At 44.2% G+C, this 19909-nt stretch overlaps 1 protein-coding gene across 10 annotated transcripts in view; it reads right to left on the reverse strand.

Moving 5' to 3' along the window:
- The window catches only part of TEAD1 (TEA domain transcription factor 1), a 278975-nt gene that overhangs the window by 40725 nt on the left and 218341 nt on the right, over positions 1–19909 (reverse strand). For all 10 annotated transcript variants that reach the window (XM_033204081.1, XM_033204092.1, XM_033204088.1 and 7 more), the window contains one exon: positions 1532–1705. In XM_033204081.1, coding sequence (XP_033059972.1) covers positions 1532–1705 — 174 coding nt within the window. The remainder of the gene's footprint in view (positions 1–1531; positions 1706–19909) is intronic.

The raw sequence follows: 19909 nt of genomic DNA on the forward strand, positions 1-19909 counted from the left end.
CATGAGCTACTGTGCCTGGCCTACTAACCAAATTTCAATATGGAAGCACAAAATGATAAAAGATACAAAACAAGCTAATTTAATATCCAAATTTCCTTCCAAGGAACCTAAAACATAAATTTTTCTTTAATTCATCCATTTGTTCTCACATCTGTCAGGCTTTTTTGTGTAGGGTTCTTGCTTGGTATAGAGATACGAAGAAGGTTAGGTTGACAGATCCTGTGGTCAGGGTCCACAAGCGATTAAGCAACAAGGAAACAGAGCAGAGACGTTGAAGTCACACAGATCTGATGTCAAGCTCCAGGTACCCAACCCACAAGCCTGTCTCTGGTGATCTATGAGCCTTTTTTCCTAGGTGGAGCTGAGGCAAATTCCACCTAAACCTTGGAGGATGAAATGAAATGCACGTAAAGCTTTCAGCACAGCTCCTAGCACAAAGCGAGCATTCAATAAATGGAAGCCACTATATGAATAAGGCCCCCTGAGGCAGAGTCCAGAGGAAGGGGGACACATCCAAACAATCATGACACAGCGTGGGAAGTGATGACCAAATGCAATGGGAGTAAAAGAGAAATCAATGGTCTGCTTATATGGGGAAGGTTCTATTATAGTGGAGCTACTGTCTCATGGAAGAGAAGGAGCTGGCCCAGTGGTACAGGCAGAAAGGAGCAGAAAGTCCATCTAGACAAACAGAAGGCGGAGCATAGACTGGGCAGGTGGGGCAACAGGGGTTTGGCAGGATACAAGAGGAAGCTACCCTGAACCACATCGCTTAGGGCCTTTAATGCCATGCTAAGGAGCACAAACATTTAAAACAGTTTAAAAAAAATGTGTGTAAAGGCTGAGGAATCATAAACTCACAGTGCTAGCAGGTTATCTGGTCTACTGGTGCGCCTAATGCCTCAGCACACACACATTATACTTATGCCCATTCTGACCCATTAGCATTCCCCTGGCCCAAGCCTCACTAGTGCCAAAGGAGTGGCAAAGCTCCTCTCAGAGGCTCTGGAACATCAGCAAAGCTGCAGCAGCCATGGGAATTTGCCCATCATTTTAAAGCACAAATAAAGTATACACTAGGCAAAGCAATTCTATTTCCTCTCTGATGCTTACAAAATCTTGAAGCATGTAACTTTATCTTCATCCCAGCTCCGGGTCCTGCATTCCAATGGAATTTATAGATTTTTCTAATTAATGGGATTAATGGAGAAGAAACAGAAAGAGGGTACAGTGCCTCACATTTTCAATTATTACTCCAGCCACCTGTGAGTAAGTGAAGTCCAAAGAGGCTGCTTGTCCCTCCTGCCCTTTGGCAGGGACAGAGAATGTCACCCAGGTGCACCATGTGGATGCACAAGGCCAGCTTGAGGACCATTCACAGGTGTGAGTCCGTGCTCCCTTGGCAACTGTGCAGAAGCACATGAAGGTGCACTCAGTGTAAATCCACAGCCAGCTGTGCTGCACTGTGCTCACTTAAGAGATGTGACCATTCAGACAAAAACCACAGAAATCACAGCAATGTCTTACTCACCCAGAATTTTACGAGGAAGAAGGCATTTTGAGGGCCCTTTCCAAACAGTTCCTTTAAGCCACCTTTCTTTTCAGGAAATTTGTCATAAATCTGACGAATGTCCACTGATTCAAGCAATGGGTCACTGTAAGAATGGTTGGCATGCCCAATGTGCACGAAGAGGTGTTTGTTGTACTGTAAGAAACCAAAAGAAACACTCCCATTACAAACTCTTTGATCAACCTGGGATTCATCCATCTTGAACTGGATAAAGAACAGTAGTACCAAAATTCTGGAATTAGGCTTTCGAGCCTACGATCAATGCTTCTGAAATGATGAGCATGTTTAGAAAACCGATTATAGCTTAGGGTGGAGACAATCATTGTTTTTTACTGACAAGGACATGTATTTTCCAAAATACCTAAAAAAGGCTTTTTTTGCAGACACATTAATTACAACAGCTTAAGTTACCCAGCTACCAAACCAAGAAACAATTATATTACCCAATTTCACCTGACAAAACTGAAAATGACAGTGATACTCTTTGGAGTCCAATAAGAAATCTGTGTGCAGTTAGCTCATGTCATAACCCAGAATGCACTTCTTGTCTCAGCTCTCCTGGGACAGCGTGGATACAGTGGTCTTAGCAGTGGTACCCACTTCCTTCTTCCAGTAGGAGTAAGAGTGCTGAGCCTCTTTGTCACCAGTCCCCTTAGTAACCAATCCAAAACTTCTGCATAAGGGCTGCTCAATATGTCACTGTCGGTGCAAAGTTAGGATTGGGGTATAGATCACAGAGAAAATCTACAAGGCCATACATGGCTGATGAAAAAGAACATAGGTCACTCATTCATGACAAAACAAACAAAAACCTCTAAACCATGTTAAGTCATTTCACTCACAAAGTGAACCCTTTTCTTCCCCTTGCTTTGGGATAAGACATGGTAACTGGACCACAAAGGAGTGTGTCCAAACCAATGGGTCTCAACCCAGGCTACATCAGAATAACCAAGGAGCATTTAAACATCACAAAGGCCTGAGCACAATCTAGGTTAAACTGGAATGTCTGAGAATAAGGTCAAACATCAGTAATTTTTAAAGCTTCTTTGGCAAATTCCAATATACAGCCAAATTTGAGAACCACTGGTCTAGACGCTGTACTCCAGACCCTTCAGGCATGCCTCTCCCACTGCATAGGCAGTAACACCAACATAACGTGACACAGACCAAGAAACCTGGGGATGCAGGGGCTCCATGGACCTCGGAACCAAATAGGTTTCTTTTTTTTTTTTTTTTTTTTTGAGGCGGAGTCTCGCTCTGTCGCCTGGACTGGAGTGCAGTGGCCGGATCTCAGCTCACTGCAAGCTCCATCTCCAGGTTTACGCCATTCTCCTGCCTCAGCCTCCCAAGTAGCTGGGACTACAGGCGCCGCCACCTCGCCCGGCTAGTTTTTTTTGTATTTTTAGTAGAGACGGGGTTTCACCGTGTTAGCCAGGATGGTCTCGATCTCCTGACCTCGTGATCCGCCCGTCTCGGCCTCCCAAAGTGCTGGGATTACAGGCTTGAGCCACCGCACCCGGCCCCAAATAGGTTTCAATGAGAAATTCCATCTGCTTTCTTTATCTAGCAGTCCAAGTCTGCTCACATTCCAAGTTAAACTGGCAATTCTCCAACTACTGTACTGAGTACTAATCTATTCCACAGGAGGTCCCAAGTAACAGAAGGCTTGGGCAAAGCTGAGTATTATACATGGGTTAAGAATATACGGTCCCTGGAACCTCATCATCGGGCCCTGCTTTAAAAAAAAACAACAAAACAAGATTGTGTGGTAGATTCATCCTGCTCAAGTACAAAACACTGTGTCTAAGGCAAATTAGCTATGATACTGGGCAAGTGCCTCTCAAGTTTCTAAAATGGGGACCATGATAGCATTCACTTCATTGGATTGTTACAGAGTTTAAATGAGACACTCCACAGACTTCACCAGGGATCCTAGATCTAACAAGAATAAGTACTCAATAAAATCTAGCTATTATTGTTTTAATAAGACTTCTCCTCTTAGAGAGACACAGTAAATATTAGAGTATTAAAAGTAGTGCCACTGACTGGGTGTGGTGGCTTATGCCTTTAATATCAGCACTTTGGAAGGCCAAGGAGGGAGAATCATTTGAGCTCAAGAGTTCGAGAACAGCCTGGACAACACAGTGAGACCTCAGCTCTATCAGAAAAAAAAAAAAAAAAAAAAAAAATTCACCAGCTGTGGTGGTGCATGCCTGTAGTCCCAGCTACTTGGAGGCTAAGGCAGGAAGATCACTTGAGCCTGGAAAATCAAAGGTGCAATGGAGCTATGATCAAGCCACTGCACTCCAGCCTGGGCAACAGAGTAAGACCTTGTCTCTTAAAAAGGCACTTCCATAGAAAAAATTTTTAAACATATAATCTAGAGTTTCTCAAACTCAGTTGGTCACAAAATCCTGTGAAATATATCCTGAAGGAGTACTGGTTTAAATCTATAACCTGCTACCCACATTTGGATCTCTGGCCACCATGCCAAAAGACAGGAGGCTGGACACTCCATCTGATGCCAGTATTGCATACAGGGGCAGTGCAACTGGGGCCAGTATCTTTTGGAAGAGGACCAGGTCCCTCTCCTAGTCAACATCAGAGTGGTATCTTTTCCAAAGCTTCAAAAATCCTAAAAGATATCAGGTGAAGTGAAAAAGAGGATCCTATCAAGCTCTGACATGGATGCAGCTGCATGGACTAGCTGCCTGGCATTAAGACAGAAGCTGGGAGATACTATAACACAATAGGATATGCCTGAGAAGTAAGAAAATATTTTTAAAAAGGTTAAAAGTAAAAGTGGGAAGAAATTATTTTTAAACAGGTTAAAAGTAAAAGCTACTGTGTTAGGGAAGTGAGACTTGGGGGTGGGAAGAGGTGAGATTATAAGGGTAGGAGGGAATATCTTTGAGCTTTTTATACATTTTCTCAAACGTTGCCACATCACTTTTTCCAATTATAAACAACAGCCCATGGAAATGTATGAGGCACAGTCATAGCTGCTAGGAAACTTCTGGTCTTTCTAGTCTCAGTGGGCAAAAGTGGAAAAAAAAAAAAACACGGGCAAAGGTGTGGGCACAGACACTGGTATAAAGGCAATCAGAAACACAAAGTGGAATGTGGAGTACACAGCAAAAGGCACTGTTTCTTTACTACCTAGACAACTGGCTACGTATCCATCCATCCAACCCTGATTTATAACCTCTGCTTACAGCTAGCTCTCAGACCTCCCCAGTTCTGGAAGGCACCGTTTCTGCCTATTCTAGTGCCTTCTGCAGGGAGTGAATTTATGGGAGGCATGAGACACAAGCCTTGGGGACCCACTGAGCTGAATCCGAGTCTCCCTTCAGGCTCCTCACTTCCTAGCTGTTCTGCCTTGTTAGCTGCCCCAGGCCAGGTCAGAGCTGGGATGAAGATGAGAAGCTGGGAAACTTGAAGTCTTTGCGCTTAACATCAAAATGTCCCTTGCACTGCACTGCACTGCTGGAAATGGGGACCATGGCCCTGACATCCACAGGTCAAGAAGGTGAATGGGGGTAAAATCTACCACATACCGATGGGGACCATGAAGGTGCAGCTGAAAAACAAGGCGCTGAGTGTAAAGCACAAAAGCCTTAGAGCCAGACACAAACCTGAAACCTCAGACTTCTCATCTGTGCAATGGGGATATAATAGCTATAATATTTGCAACATATGTGAATATTAAAGGAACTAATGCTCAGAAAGTGCTTGGCATAGGATCTGGCATATAAGAAATGTTTGACAGGGGCTGGGATTGGTGGCTCATACCTCTAATCCCAGCACTTGGGAGGCCGAGGAAGGTGGATCACTTGAGGTCAGGAGTTCGAGACCAGCCTGGCCAACATGGAGAAACCTCGTCTCTACTAAAAATACAAAAATTAGCCGGGTGTGGTGGCACGCACTTGCAATCCCAGCTACTCGGGAGGCTGAGGCAGGAGAATTGCTTGAACCCAGGAGGCAGAGACTGCAGTGAGCCAAGATCACACCACTGCACTCCAGCCTGAGCATAAGAGAGAGACTCCATCTCAAAACAAAATAAAACAAAAAAAAGAAGTGTTCATGTTTGATAAATTATAGCCAAAATGACCACTGTTATAGTTTATTATCATGTGAGATTCACTAGATCCTGAGGTAGAAGCAAAAGAACTTTCCTGCTTTTGCTATCCCTCCTGCCTACTAAAACAAAAAAAAAGAAAAGAAACACAAATAAGCCAAGAGCTGGGAACAAGCAGTGAAGCCAAGTGACTGTTCAAAACCCTGATCATGGCCCACTCATAACCAGCTGCTCAGGGTGTGGGCCTCTCACCTGTGCCTGAAGGAAGGCAGAGAACTTGTGTCCACTGGGCACTGTGAGCAATGGTGTTGCTTATAGATGTGATCTCAGGTAATCTTTGCCTCATGATGCTGCTGGAGGTGGATTTAATTTAAATCATTTTACAGATGAGGAAATAGAAGCTTAGAGATGAACTGACTTGCCTGAGGTCATACATCCAGGAATAGTCCTGGAGTTAATAAAACTTGGATCTGTCAACACCACAGCCCTTGCGTTTGCTGCAAACATCAATCACACTGTCCCCCAGAAGAAAACGTCTAAGCCTTTCCAACACTGCTAAACCAACGTTTTTTGAAAGCTGATCTGGGAAAGGAACAACAACAAAAAAACTAAACCATGTTTTAAAGCTTCTATGAAGTTAAATTGGAATTAGGGACAAACATGATTCACAAATGCATCAGACAGAGTCCACAAAGGTTTCTATTTTGAGGAATTTACCTCTGTGTTCAAGGCTGAAATGAACAGAGAAAGGCAGGCTGTCTGTGCCAAAGGAAATTGGGCACTGTCTCTACAAGGCTGGTGACTTGAAACCAAACTCTAACCATCGGCATCTGAGTGGCTTCACTGCTGCCAAGAGGTGGTGACTCTGTTTCTAAGAATACAAAGTACTACAGAAGGTGCCCTGGAGACCACAGCATTGAAACAAACAGACCACCCTCTCCACTTCATTCAACCTGGGTAGGTCAGGAATCCTTCTGTCCCCAAATCCAGAAGGCTGAAAGGAAGAAATCCGTATGTTGGAGTTCAAGTTTTAATGAAATTAATCTAAAAACCATTTGGTGAGGCTCTATTTCCAGTCTTGCCAGTTGTCCTTATAAGGGAAGTGTGCTAAGGTGGATTATTTATTTGCTTCCCTCCTTCTCAAATAAATCCCATTTTTTCTCCAGCAGTGGTGGTTTCCCCAAAAGTGAAGGTCGCACATAAAACAAAAAAGGGCAATTCTGTTCTATAGGGCACAAAACAAACACTCATAAAAGAAAACAGGCATTTGGGAGCAAGATATGAGCAGAAAAAGGGTGAATGTCAATGACTCACATATACAAGGCCCAAGACTAGATTTCCTCAACATCCAAAGCAGAGGCTAATTTTGACTTCTCCAAAAGAGTCCCCTAGGCACTCGGTAGAGGCACAACTGATAATCAACATCTCAAGGTCAGCGATGGAAAAGGTACTCACTCTGCCTGTTTCTTCTACAGATTTTAGTAGAATGAACCAGCACACCTGTCATCCATCATATATGCCAGGCACTGTGCTAGGTACCAGGCATCCATGAGCTAACAACAAAGTGCTCATCTTCGTAGAACCTACAGAGTGATTGTACAGAGCAAGCTTATTGCCTCTAAGAATTGTATCTTTCCCAAATAAATATATGTTCTCATAAATTCCTACGGAGAAGATGGGGATAATAAAGACAGTCAATACCACTTCTACATATCACATTAACTAAATCACTAACTAAATTTATCTGCTCTTTTTATAAGAATGAACTTATTCTCCAACATTAAACATACAGTATTGTTCATTAGCAAGGAGAAAACATACGGAAATCACCTAGAAAACATGAATAAAGTTTCACAAGTCCAAGGCAAAAACCATAATGAACACCAAGTTAGCCACTACACATGAAAGCAGAACACTCTTTCAGATATTTAAGGTATCAGAAAACTGACCCTCCTTGTAACTTGTTCCCAGGAAGCTATAGAGGGATATGTTCCTACAAAATGAGGGAATAAATTTTAAAAAGCGATGGGGCCTAATATAGAAGAAAGGTAAAGAAACCAGCCAGGTCAGCAACCAGTCCAGAGTGGATCCATGGAGCTGAGAACTCCTGGCAGGATGTCACCAAAAGAATAGACCTGATTTATATCTCACCACCTGAAGAAGAGCATAAGAGTTCTCCTGGAAACTTTGAGGATGAATTGGTATAGGTATGTAAAACTGAACAATTTTTTTAAAAAGACAACCATATACCCAGAAAAAAAAAAGTTTTACAATTAAGAAAATGGTTCCAATATATAACATTAACCATGCTGTGTGCAAAATTTATATGGGTTTGTAAAATTAACTGAATGCTAGTTTTTTAAAAATGTGATATAAGTACATAGGGGGACTGAAAGGAAGATGGGTGGGGGGGGGCACATACTAAATTTAGAGAACTAAATCGTAGTCTTCTATGTTAAGAAGTCAATAGATGAGGCCTAAAATTAATGGAATGAGATATACAGTATAAGAATGTTATTCAGAAATGTGGAGGTAAATATATTAATACAAAGAAATAGCTGAAAAAGCTGCAAACAACGGTCCCCAAAAAGTAGAACTGGGAGGTGAGGAGTCATGAAGCAGCAGAATACTGCTTTTCCTATGGGCCATGTACTTCAATTTGGCTTACACAATTATTTTATTAAATAAACCACCAATCAAAAACTATCTTGAAAGATTATGGAGTTTTTCTGAGGAAGGGAAAGAACCGTAAAAGGAAGCAAAAAACACTACTTCAGGATGTTTATTCTGTGTTGGCCACAAGTTCCTTGGGCTCTAAAGGAGCTCGGGTCAGCCTGCAAAGCTTTCCTACAGCTCAAATGCTCAGGACAGCTGGACAGGAGCTGGGATGCTTGTCTGCAGGTAGGGTTCACCAAAAGGACAGATGTTGCACCAGTAAAACCCTACCTGGATCAAGGATGCCATGCGGTACCTGATGCCATCTGAATATGTGGATTTCTATTTTGACTTGGAGAAATGTCCATTTTCTCTTTCTATTGCTATCATCCCTCCAGTTATTCTTCATAGCAGTTGCAAACAAAAATAAAGGTGAATGTAACCCTCGAAACTCAACCATTCACTTGCAAAGGGCTTCTGAGATACCCTGGGGGTTTAATAAAGGACTTTTGTCTTCCTTCAAAGCTGCTCTATGACGTCACTTTGTTTTCTGGTCCTTGCTGTTCTTTGCTGCTTAGCGAGCCTGCAGTGAGGAGTGATGAGCACCCGGACTGTGGAGTCAGGAGGGATCTGGGTTTGAATTCGAACAGTGGCACCACTTCCCAACTGAGTCATCCAGGGAAAGTGATTATAGCCCTCTCTGCTGCAGTTTCCACATCCATAGTGGAAATACGTATACTTAGTAGAAATATAATGCAGGAATAATAATAGTACCTACTGTGTCAGAGTGTCAAGAATATTAAATGAGATAATGCAAGGAAAACATAACACCGTACATAGCACGTAATTTGTTATTGTTACTTTCTGGAAAAATCATGATGTTTCTTTACTTTGGACGAAATAATGTGAAATTAATACTGTCCCTCTGATAACAAAAAACTGGACATATTAAAACTTAAAGCAGAAATGAAGAGAGGGAAAGTTTCAGACACATTAAGGCGATTCCTACTGTTCTGATGTTATCATCGGTGCTAGGGTACAGGGTAGCGGCAGTGCGGGGAAGTCTTGTGGGGTCTGGCCTCCGCATTTCCCTCAGGCACACAGTACCCTCTCCAGACACCTGCTTCCTACCTTCCTCTAAGGCATGCAAAGTCTGTTCCCAAAAGTGGGGTGGGGGCAGCCTAGGAGGTTGCCCATCACTGTAGATGAAACAAATCACAACGTACAACTTCCAACAGTGGTCACTGGGGCTTTTTTCTCTTTTTAAAAGGACTGCCAACACATTCTAGAGATCTCTGATGAAGGCAGTTCAATCTTTGTGGAAAAGGAAGAAAAAGCCCTACACTACAAATCTGCTAGTTCTCAGCATCTGTGAGGTGCCCTCAGACGCACTGGGCCCTGCACTGCACTGTCCAACCTGAAGATGGCAGTCTTTTCCTAAACTTGTTCCAAAAATTCTAAGTATTTGAAGAACGTAGTGAAACCTTGAAAAATGACTGCTGTCAAATAATACCAAGAGAAAAATTATAATCCACTTAGGAATTTAAAGAAATCAAGACAAATAACTCATGTCAAGGGATGCTAATGTACAAGCTGGAACAGAACAAGGACAAATCGCCTACATTTACTTCTTGTCACAGTCCTGCCGGGAATGTCTGTCCAGCTACCCCCCAAGGCAGGCTGGGCAGCCTGCGGTGGCCCCTGGGGGGATAAGGAATGGCTGCGGAGCCAAGCCAAGAAAGGTTCCCGCACATTCAGCCCAGGAGCTTGCCTATCTGTGCTCACGGTTCCTGCCCAGGAGAAAGTGAATCTGAAGTGAGTTCTCTCCTCAGCTCACTGTTCAGGGCACCAGCCCTGTTCTGGCCACCTGGCCCTGACATGCCACTTCATCCCATGCCCCTCGCTCTTTCCAGAGAGAAACATCATGAGAAACAAGAAACAAGTGAATCTCTCCTTCCAGGATCTCACACCAAGATGCATCCTTTCCACCTCCCACTCCCAGCACCATCTCCACAGAGGGGCTACTGCTTCCTTAGACAAGAGTGTGTCTTCCCCACAGAAGTGCAGCTGAAAGGCCCACCAGCTGAGTGAGCAACCAGGAAGGTAGGTGCATGGGGTGACGACCTGCCAAAGAAAACAGAGGGGGCCTCTGTGAAATGTCTATAGAACCTGGATTTTCAGATGCGTTCAGTGGCCTCCTTCCCAAATGAAGAAAGAGGGGGAGTGGCCAGAGCATCTCAGAAACACTGAGTACAAAGCACCAGCAGACAGGCTGCTGCCACAAGAGGGTGTGCCCTGGGCCTGGAGGGGCTCACAGGTGGCTCGGCAAGGGCTCAGGTTTGTGAGGGGCACAGGGGCGCTCCACACTGAGCCATCGTCCCCTTCCCCAGGAGATACTCCATCTCCTATGTCCTACTGGAAGACCAGGCTTAGAAAAACGTGAGAACAACCTGAGATAAATTCAAGGACTGAGCACAGCCAACTGTCAGACCAGCTGCAGCCTTCCTCCCCAAACCTGGAAGGACAAATGTACTTTCCGATCATTTATTCGACCGATCATTTATTCGAAAGCATGAGATGGGCACATGAATGACACCTGGGTTAGAATATCTAGGCTCTGCTATTTTTGAGCTGAGTGGCTTGAGACAAGTTGCTTAACCTTTCTGGGCCTTGGCTTCCTCATCTGAGCAGTGATGAACCCTAGCCTGTATCCAAGGTCAAATGAAACAGTCAATGTGAAAGTTCTGCCCAGGCCACACAGAGTCGCATAGATGCCGGTGACCTGGCTTACTGGCATGAGATCACTTCCAACCCCTGAACTACGGGAGAGAAGGAGCCTCTTTTCTGAAGGACCAGAAACCAGATTTGTTCAAACAGCCGTTCTCTACACCAAGATGGAGCAACTGCCTCGGCAGCCACTATAAAACTTGGAAGCTTCTCCAGAGACACCAGTGCCCTTCTCCATCCTGCCCAGGATAAAGGCAAGAACTCTCCTGGCAATCAGGAATTGAAACCTTGCTGCTGCTTCTTTTTTATTTTTATTTATTTATATTTTAGAGACAGAGTCTCCTCTGTCACCCAGGCTGGAGTGCAATGGCGCGATCTCAGCTCACTGCAACCTCTGCCTCCCACGTTCAAGCGAATCTCCCGCCTTAGCCTCTTGAGTAGCTGGGATTACAGGCACCTGCCATCGTACCCAGCTAAGTTTTGTATTTCTGTAGAAGCGGGGGTTTTACCATGTTGGCCAGGCTGGTCTTGAACTCCTGACCTCAGGTGACCCACACACCTTGGCCTCCCAAAGTGCTGGGATTACAGGCAAGAACCACCGCGCCCAGCCAAAACCTTGCTTCTGATCTTGTGTCTCCAACCTAATCCCCATGTACAGCCATCCCCTCTTCTTTCTTCCACAGGCCTCATCAATGTCATATGTCCTTAGAGCTGTTCTGATCACATTTTCCAAACCAAGACAGGATCTGTGTTCTGACAACGGAATCTTAGTTATCTGTGAATTTAGGCCATTGAAAGAAGTATAAAAATGTGAAATTAAATCATCCTTGGCCCACATTTGACCAACTGCCTTTAGGAAAAAGAATCATGTTATCTGCAGGATTTATTTGCAGACCTTCCATGCGGGCTCGACCACAGGCCTGCCAGTCCCCCAGAAGGGAGATCTTGGGCTCCCTCTGACTATGAAGACTGCTAACTCCCACCTCCACATCCAGGAAGTCCAGCCCCTTAGAAATAAAGGTAAGGGCCAGGACACCAGGCAGCAAAACTCACTTCTGGCTGAGGGGGCTGCCATCACTAAGCCCAGGTTCCCCTTCAGGAACTCTCTCCTCTCCTGGAGCCCAAATGAAATGTCCATCTGTGGATGGAGAACCATCCCTGCCCTTCCCATTTTCCCTTTTCCAGATAATGGGGTAAGTGTCACTTTCTCATACACTGTGAAATTCAGACAAAGTTCAAATAGTCAACCCTGCCATCTATTAGCCAGGTCCCAGGTGAAGTTACTTAAACTCTCTGAGCTTTCCTGTCTCCAATACGTATTTCAACAAGCTTATTTTGAGAATGAAAGGCAAAAGCATTATTACCAAATCAGTTCTTAGCAATCCCGCTTCCTCCTCTGTTGCAGGACTCTTCAAATTATATCGGCATCCTTGGTCTCAAACACCCAGTCATTACCATTTATCCTCCTCTTCTCACAGCTCATTAATCCACAAGGCTTTTTAATTTTATCTCCATAACATCTCTCCCCTCTGCCATTTCCTCAGCCACGGCCCCTGCCCTGGTTTGGTCCTCATCAGCCACCAGCTGGCCAACAGTACAGTTTCCTCCAGCCCTAGCTCTCTCCTGAAGCACAAATCAGATCACATTCTCGCTTTAAAAAGCAGGGTGAGGTAGGAGAATACTTATTCACCTTAGACTGTATATGCATTAAAATCGCTACAAAGCCTCCTAAGAGAATAGTGACAGTGGCTACCTACTCAAGGGTGGGATAGGATGAGAAGGAAGAGACATCTCCCTTCCATTCTCTTATGCTTGGAGATTTTTTGACCACATAAATTTACTACCTTTATGAAAAGTTTAATTGATTTTAAAAATTAACTGAGGCCGTGCATGGTGGTTCACATCTGTAATCCCAGCACTTTGGGAGGCTGAGGCAGGCAAATCACTTGAGGTCAGGAGTCTGAGACCAGTCTGGACAATATGACAAAACCTTGTCTCTACTAAAAGTACAAAAATTAGCCAGGCATGGTGCCTCACGCCTGTAATCCCAGCTACTTGGGAGGCTGAGGCAGGGGAATTGCTTGAACCCAAGAGGTGGAGGTTGCAGTGAGTCAAGGTTGCGCCACTGCACTCCAGCCTGGGCGACAGAGCAAGACTCCTTCTCAAAAGTAATTGAAAAATATTCTGACTCCTGTTAGAATTTCAGTAGAGTCCAAAGCAACTAGTGAGCACATTCTTGCAAGCTTGATCCCTGTCCAGATCTCTGGCTCAATTTCCTTTCACATTACTGTAAGACATCCAGGTTCAGAAGCATTTGTGGAGTGCTCAGTATGTTCAGAAATATTACTAAATGTAATTATCACAGTGAGCGTGGCAGCGATCCTGTTATGTCCACTTAAGACAGACTGGAAACTGAGGCTGAGCTGTGAGGTAATTTGCCCCAAATCTCAAACAGCTGCTAAGAATTCTAATATCAGTCACCTCTTTGCTGCAACTAGAGCATGATGATAGATAGGCTCTAAAGCAGCGGTCCCCAGCCTTTTTGGCACCACAGACTGGTTTTGTGGAAGACAATTTTCTATGGGTTGGAAAAGGAACTCAGAGGAAACCCAGAGTAACCATCTACCCAATGTGGAAGGCCCTCAGAAGTCTGGCCTTGCTTGGGGAGCTCCTACTTTACAGACAGCTATTTTTAACTTTCGAACTTTGCCTTTATTTCTTCAAAAGTACAGTGATGTGGTTAAGGATACAGAGTGGTGGTAAACCTTGGCACAGTCACTGTTCTTGGAGATAGATCTTGATAACTTTACTTAGCATTTCTGAGCCACGGTTCCTTTATGTATAGACTGGACATAATGCTCAGCATACTAAAACAGAGCTCATAAATGCTGGTGATGATCATTATTGACATAATATATAAATAAGTTTCTTGGCTGGGCATGGTGGCTCACACCTGTAATCCCAGCACTTTGGGAGGCTGAGGTGGGTGGATCGCTTGAGCCCAGGAGTTCAAGACCAGCTTGGGCAACATGGTAAAACCCCATCTCTACTAAAAATACAGAAATCAGCTGGGCATGGTGGCGCATGCCTCTAGTCCCAGCTACTTGGGAGGCTAAGATGGGACGATCCCTTGAGCCTGGGAGGTCGAGGCTGCAGTCAGCTGTGATTGTGCCACTACATTCAAGCCTGAGCAATGCAGTGAGACCCTGTCTCAATTAAAACAATAAAAATAAAAATAAATGTTTCCTATGTTGAGCGAATGTGTGCCTTCCCTGATTGGGTTTGTTCCTGTACTGTATCACGGAACTTCTCTTCTGCAAGACAGTGAGTGCTTCCTCAAAATCTAAAGAGAACAATCTCTTTGCCTCCTTCTCCACCCCCCAACTCTTCCCTCCTCTGGTTGTGTAACTCCCGCCTAAGTAAATCCCTTCTGTGCTCTCTTCCTGGCTCCTGCTCACTGTGGCATCCAGACCACAACAGGCATGAGACACACAGCCTGGTGCCTGGGAAGTTTGAGCAGGCAGGGCTTTGCCAGCTGCTGCCCTGTGGAGGGTTGGAGGAACCCGCCGTGCCCCAGAATTGAGGTGGAGGAATCACTCCAGGCTTTATCAGGAAAACCACTCCCTATGTACTTTCAGGATTCAGCTGACAGCTCAGCCAGGCCGGGTTTTCATCTACCTAACTTGGCCTCCAGAAACTGGACCCTGATTTCAGGGAGGCCCCTTTTAAATAGCCCACCTTGGGTGGAGGATATCACACTTAACACTTGAGGTCCTTTGATATGCAACACTGAAATCATGTAGAAAGTGTATTTCCAACTCAAATAGTCTCTGTTTTTTACACTCTTCCTTCCTTTCTTCACCCTCTGCTGTTTTTCTCTTAGCTTCTAGTAGAGCCAAAGGTAACAGAGGGACTGATTCGCTGGTTCTCCTCCAACATAAACCACCACCAACTTGCGGAAGCTGCCGTCTGGTTTACACACAACACGGAGCCAGCAGGGGGCGATCATCCCCCTAATTATTCTCCCATTGGCTCCTTATAGCCCCGGGCTACAAAAACAGACTACTCATCAGGTACAAATGGACCGTTCAGCCTTTTGGTCACAATCTCAGGATGTGGAGACCTGGATCTGAATCCTATTTCCCATGTCAGCTGACTGTCTCACACTGGGCAAGCTACTTCATAAGGATTACGTAAGATAATGCATAGTGTTGGCACACAGAAAATATTTAGTAAATGTTGGGCATCACTACTGCTAGGAGTGGAGGGGTTGTGAAGAAGTCTTCAGTGTTGGCAAGGGTGACATGTGGTGAGCCAACAAGTAAATTTCAGAAAACGCTGGTTCTAAGGCCACTTCAGACTAAAGAGGAGACAAACTAAGGTTCTTCCCTTGGCTTTGCTGGTACCAAAGTGTGCAACCATGTCTTTTTTTGAGACGGAGTTTCACTCTTGTCACCTAGGCTGGAGTGCAGTGGCGCAATCTCAGCTCACCGCAACCTCCGCCTTTGGGTTCAAGCGATTCTCCTGCCTCAGACTCCCAAGTAGCTGGGATTATAGGTACCCTCCACCATGCCCAGCCAATTTTTGTATTTTTAGTAGAGATAGGGTTTCACCATGTTGGCCAGGCTGGTCTTAAACTTCTGACCTCAAGTGATCCACCCGCCTTGGCCTCCCAAAGTGCTGGGATTATAGGCATAAGCCATCGCACCCGGCCAGCAATCATGTCTTATCTTCTCTTAAGAGATGGTACAGGCAGGCTGGGGTGTAAAGCTGGCTATTATAAGGCAGCATCTCTCCAAGCCTCTTCCATAGAAAGGAACAGAATAACTTACCTCACAGAGCTCAGTAAAGATGAAAGAAGTCACTAATGACAAATAGCATGGAACCTGGCTACATAGTTTCTTTTTTTGCCAGCAATACCTATAAGTTCTCTTCTCTACTAAAAATACTTTATAACCCCTTGGGTCTAATGAGCCTAAGCCATTACATAGAAGTAGGGGGAAACCTATGTACATGTCTGTCTGTAACAAAGATCTAGAGAATCCAAATGCAAAGTTTAACTTGTTTAGGGCTCTTTAATTATTGGTCACTTTGTTTGCTTCCTTATCAAATGAATGTGGTTAATGTTGGATGTTAAATTTTAAGTACTGTATGCCCAAATTTGTTAAAATGTATCAGCTGAGTTTATTTTAGATGGCCTTAATGTTTCTATTGTTGGAGCAAAAATATAGCAAAATTAAAGTCTGAGAAGTCACAAAAACTCTAAGAGCCAAAGAAACTATCTACATGATACAAATTTTTCAGTGTAACCTTAGCCCTGAAGTACCATTATACCTTGATGGTAATAGCACCTTGTGTTGTTTGCCCAACAAAGCACACAGTATTTAACTTGAGAGGCTGGTACTTAAGATACTGTCAAATGCTTTAAATAATTTTATTAATTCTCCATCATTTCAACTGGTCAGCCACCACTTTTTCCCTCTAGCACAAGAACCAACCTTCGGGCCCTCGCATGTCCACTAAAATCAAATATAGATCCTATTCACAATCTGCCACGTTCATTTGCATACATTAAATCACTTGTGTTCAATGCAGAATGAGTGTTTGTAACATAGGAATATCAGAAGCGACACCAACAATAGCGACTGAGGTTAGGCAAAATAATTTCACAGCAGTGATAGAGCTCTGGTTGGTAAATGTCTAATGCACATCACTTAGTATCATAATACAAGCCAGAAACATCAACATATCTATTGGGGGTATTATTTTCTGAAATTATACACTTTTAATCCAAAAAGCAAGTAACTTTCAATTGTGAAGAAGGCTGGGGCATAGCAGTGCATGTAGTCCCAGCTACTCAGGAGCCTGAGGCATGAGGATCACTTCAGTCCAGGAGTTTGAGGCCAGCCTGGGGAACACAGTAAGACCCCATCTCAAAAAAAAAAAAAAAATCAGTTGTGACAAAGGACCATTATTCCACATAAGCAGTTAGCATCCCCTGACATACTGGGTATTTATTTGCTTGGGTAGTTCTTGTGTTCTCCACCCAAGTGTGGGCTCCATGAGAAAAAGAACTTTGTTTTGTTCACTACCAAATTTCTAACACCTGAAACAGTGGGTGGCATGTAGTCGGTGCTCAAAAAGTACTTGTTAAATAAATTCTAATTTCTCCCAGTCCCCAATTCATATCCCCTAAAATATAACTATCTTTCTCAAAGGGCCCAGGCCTTCCTTCATTTCAGGGCCTTTTAAGTCACGTGTTGGAGTCTATGTAAGTCAAGTTTTTTTATTCAACAACAGCAGGCCAGATCCAGTTTACCCATTCAGATTATTATGTGTATTCTGAATGTACCTGAAACACGTATCTCTGACCTCTACTCTAGTTACTTAGTGGGTCTTGACTTTCCTAAAATAGTCACCGATTTAATATACTGCCACATACACTTCAGCTTCATCACCTCTGGAATATTCTGCTCCCTTATTCTTTCCCTGTCCAATCCTCCATCTCTCAGCTTAAGGGCTACTTCCTCAAGGAAGCCTTGCCCTGTTTCCTGTTACTTACAGCATTCAGTATTCTTCCTTCCTAGAAGTCACAGCACGTTGCAATGATCTCTCAGATAATCACCTGTTTCGTGTCTGTCTCCCCTACTAGGCATTATACTCCCCAGGGGCTGAGGCTGTGGCTGTCTGGGTAGCAATGAGCCCCTCTCCTGTGCAGCTTCTTGCACATGAAGGTTTGTAGAATGGTCTGAATGATTCAAAATATTTAGCCCAACAAATACAACAAAAAAAGGCAATCAAGCCTTCTGGGCCCTAAGAGGTCCATAACTGGAGAGTACAGTTAACAATGAGGGAGCTACTACAATATTTTAATTTCTTTTAAAAAGAGAGAATTTTTATAAACTATTCCACAGTATTTTAACCAGGGAAGCAAAAATCACGTGGGGACTTTTGCCTTCCAGTGCCTTGGAGCTGTTTCCTAAAAAAAACGGTCATATGCAAAGAGAAATTTGCTCACACAGGAGATATTCAGACTGAAAAGACAATTCAAGAGACCCTCAAAATTGGGAGGTGGTCTTTTACAATAGTGAAAAGGGGGCATTGAAATACAAGATTTGGGCTCCTGGTTCCCTCTGTTTACTGACTAGATATCTTGAGTAAGTCATTTAGTATGTCTGGGCCTCAGTTTCTTTATCCATAAAATGGGGAAAACAGAACCTATCACAGGAAAAACAGAACCTATCTGATGGGACACTATAAGGACAGAATGAAATACTCAACCACAAAGTACTCCGTAAACAACAAAGTGTCATGGAAACACGAGTTACAAGAGAGGCAGAAGCAGTATCTGGGCCAAAGCCCAGCCTTCAACCAAAGAACTATGTAAGCTTCCCAGAAAGAACCAGCAGCACAGAGTAACGCAGGGCATCTTTCAGTCTGTCTTAATGCCTTCCACTTAGATGGATGGAACCCTCACCATCACTCTTCCTGTTAGCCACTCAGCTGCTTGGAAGGAGTCATCCAGTTGGCCTTCACTTCTCTTTCCTGGTCCCAGCAGCCTCATTTGCTTGTACCTGTCCTGATGGGCCCAATTTACATTCCTTCCCTCATTTTTTCCCCCTAATTTGGAAGCAGCTCTACTTTTCCACCAGCTCCCAAAGTTCACGATTTGTGGACAAAGACATCAGTGGGCCACATACGGGTTCTCCACTCTGATGATGGCTGGTCAAGCCCCTCTGCTCCACGGGAGGCCTTTCCTCAAGCTGAAGTGCAAACACTCCTGTGAGAGGTCACCTCCAGTTGTTCAGCATCTCAGTTATCTACCACAGGCTCTTAACTCATTCCTGACACTTTCTCCCGACAACAGAAATGACAGTAAGGCAGGCAACACACAGAGAGCATGGGACTTAAGAGATGGGAAGGATGGGGTGAGATAGAGAATGTGGTGAGAGTTTGTGAGGATCTCAGAGACAAACTAAGGATTCCTTCAGTCTTTGCCTTGGGCTCACCCACACACAGATGCAATGCTCATACTCATAGCCAAGGAGTGGGTGTGAAGAAAGGGTACGGGGCTTGTTGGGTGGGAAAGAAGGGAGGATCACATATGTATGGGAAATGCCTGGCTGAGAAATAATGGGACGATGGGTACGAGATGGGGGTGGGGGAGGTAGGAAAGAAGAAAATGACAAATAGAGTCCAGATGCCAATGTTACTGGTATTTATGGTATTATAATGCGCTGCACTCTATGGCAAACTGTTAAAGTGCCATTTTGTTACTTCTTTTTTTTATTGTTTTGAGACGGAGTCTCGCTCTGTTGCCAGGCTGGAGTGCAGTGGCGCGATCTTGTCTCACCACAACCTCCGCCTCCCGGGTTCAACCAATTATCCTGCCTCAGCCTCCCGAGTAGCTGGGACTACATGCGCGTGGCCATGTATTTTTAGTAGAGACGGGGTTTCACCATTTTGGCCAAGATGGTCTTGATCTCCTGACCTTTTGATCCACCCGCCTCAGCCTCCCAAAGTGCTGGCCACTTAGAGAACAACTTGCTATCTTGAGAAAACAGAGTTGGAAAGAGAGTATGGAATAACAGCTAAATGTTTAGGCTTTAGAGTTTTCAGGACCTGAGCTTGAATCTCTAATCCATCAGAGATTAACTGTGTGACTTTGGGAAAGTTACGCTGTTTCCTTATCTGTCAGTCAGTACCTAGCTTCCTAGGGTTTTTATGAGGATGAATTGTGATCATATATCTAAATAACTCTGCATGGGACCAGGCATATGGCAAGGCTCAATAAATGTTACTTCTTGCTAAATTTTACAAAACGTTAAGAGTTTGCAAATGTCCCGCTCTCTGACTCAAGTATTCCCTACAGCACCTTG

The sequence above is a fragment of the Trachypithecus francoisi genome, unplaced genomic scaffold (assembly GCF_009764315.1).
Source record: "Trachypithecus francoisi isolate TF-2019V2 unplaced genomic scaffold, Tfra_2.0 Lachesis_group8, whole genome shotgun sequence".
Lineage (NCBI taxonomy): Eukaryota > Metazoa > Chordata > Mammalia > Primates > Cercopithecidae > Trachypithecus > Trachypithecus francoisi.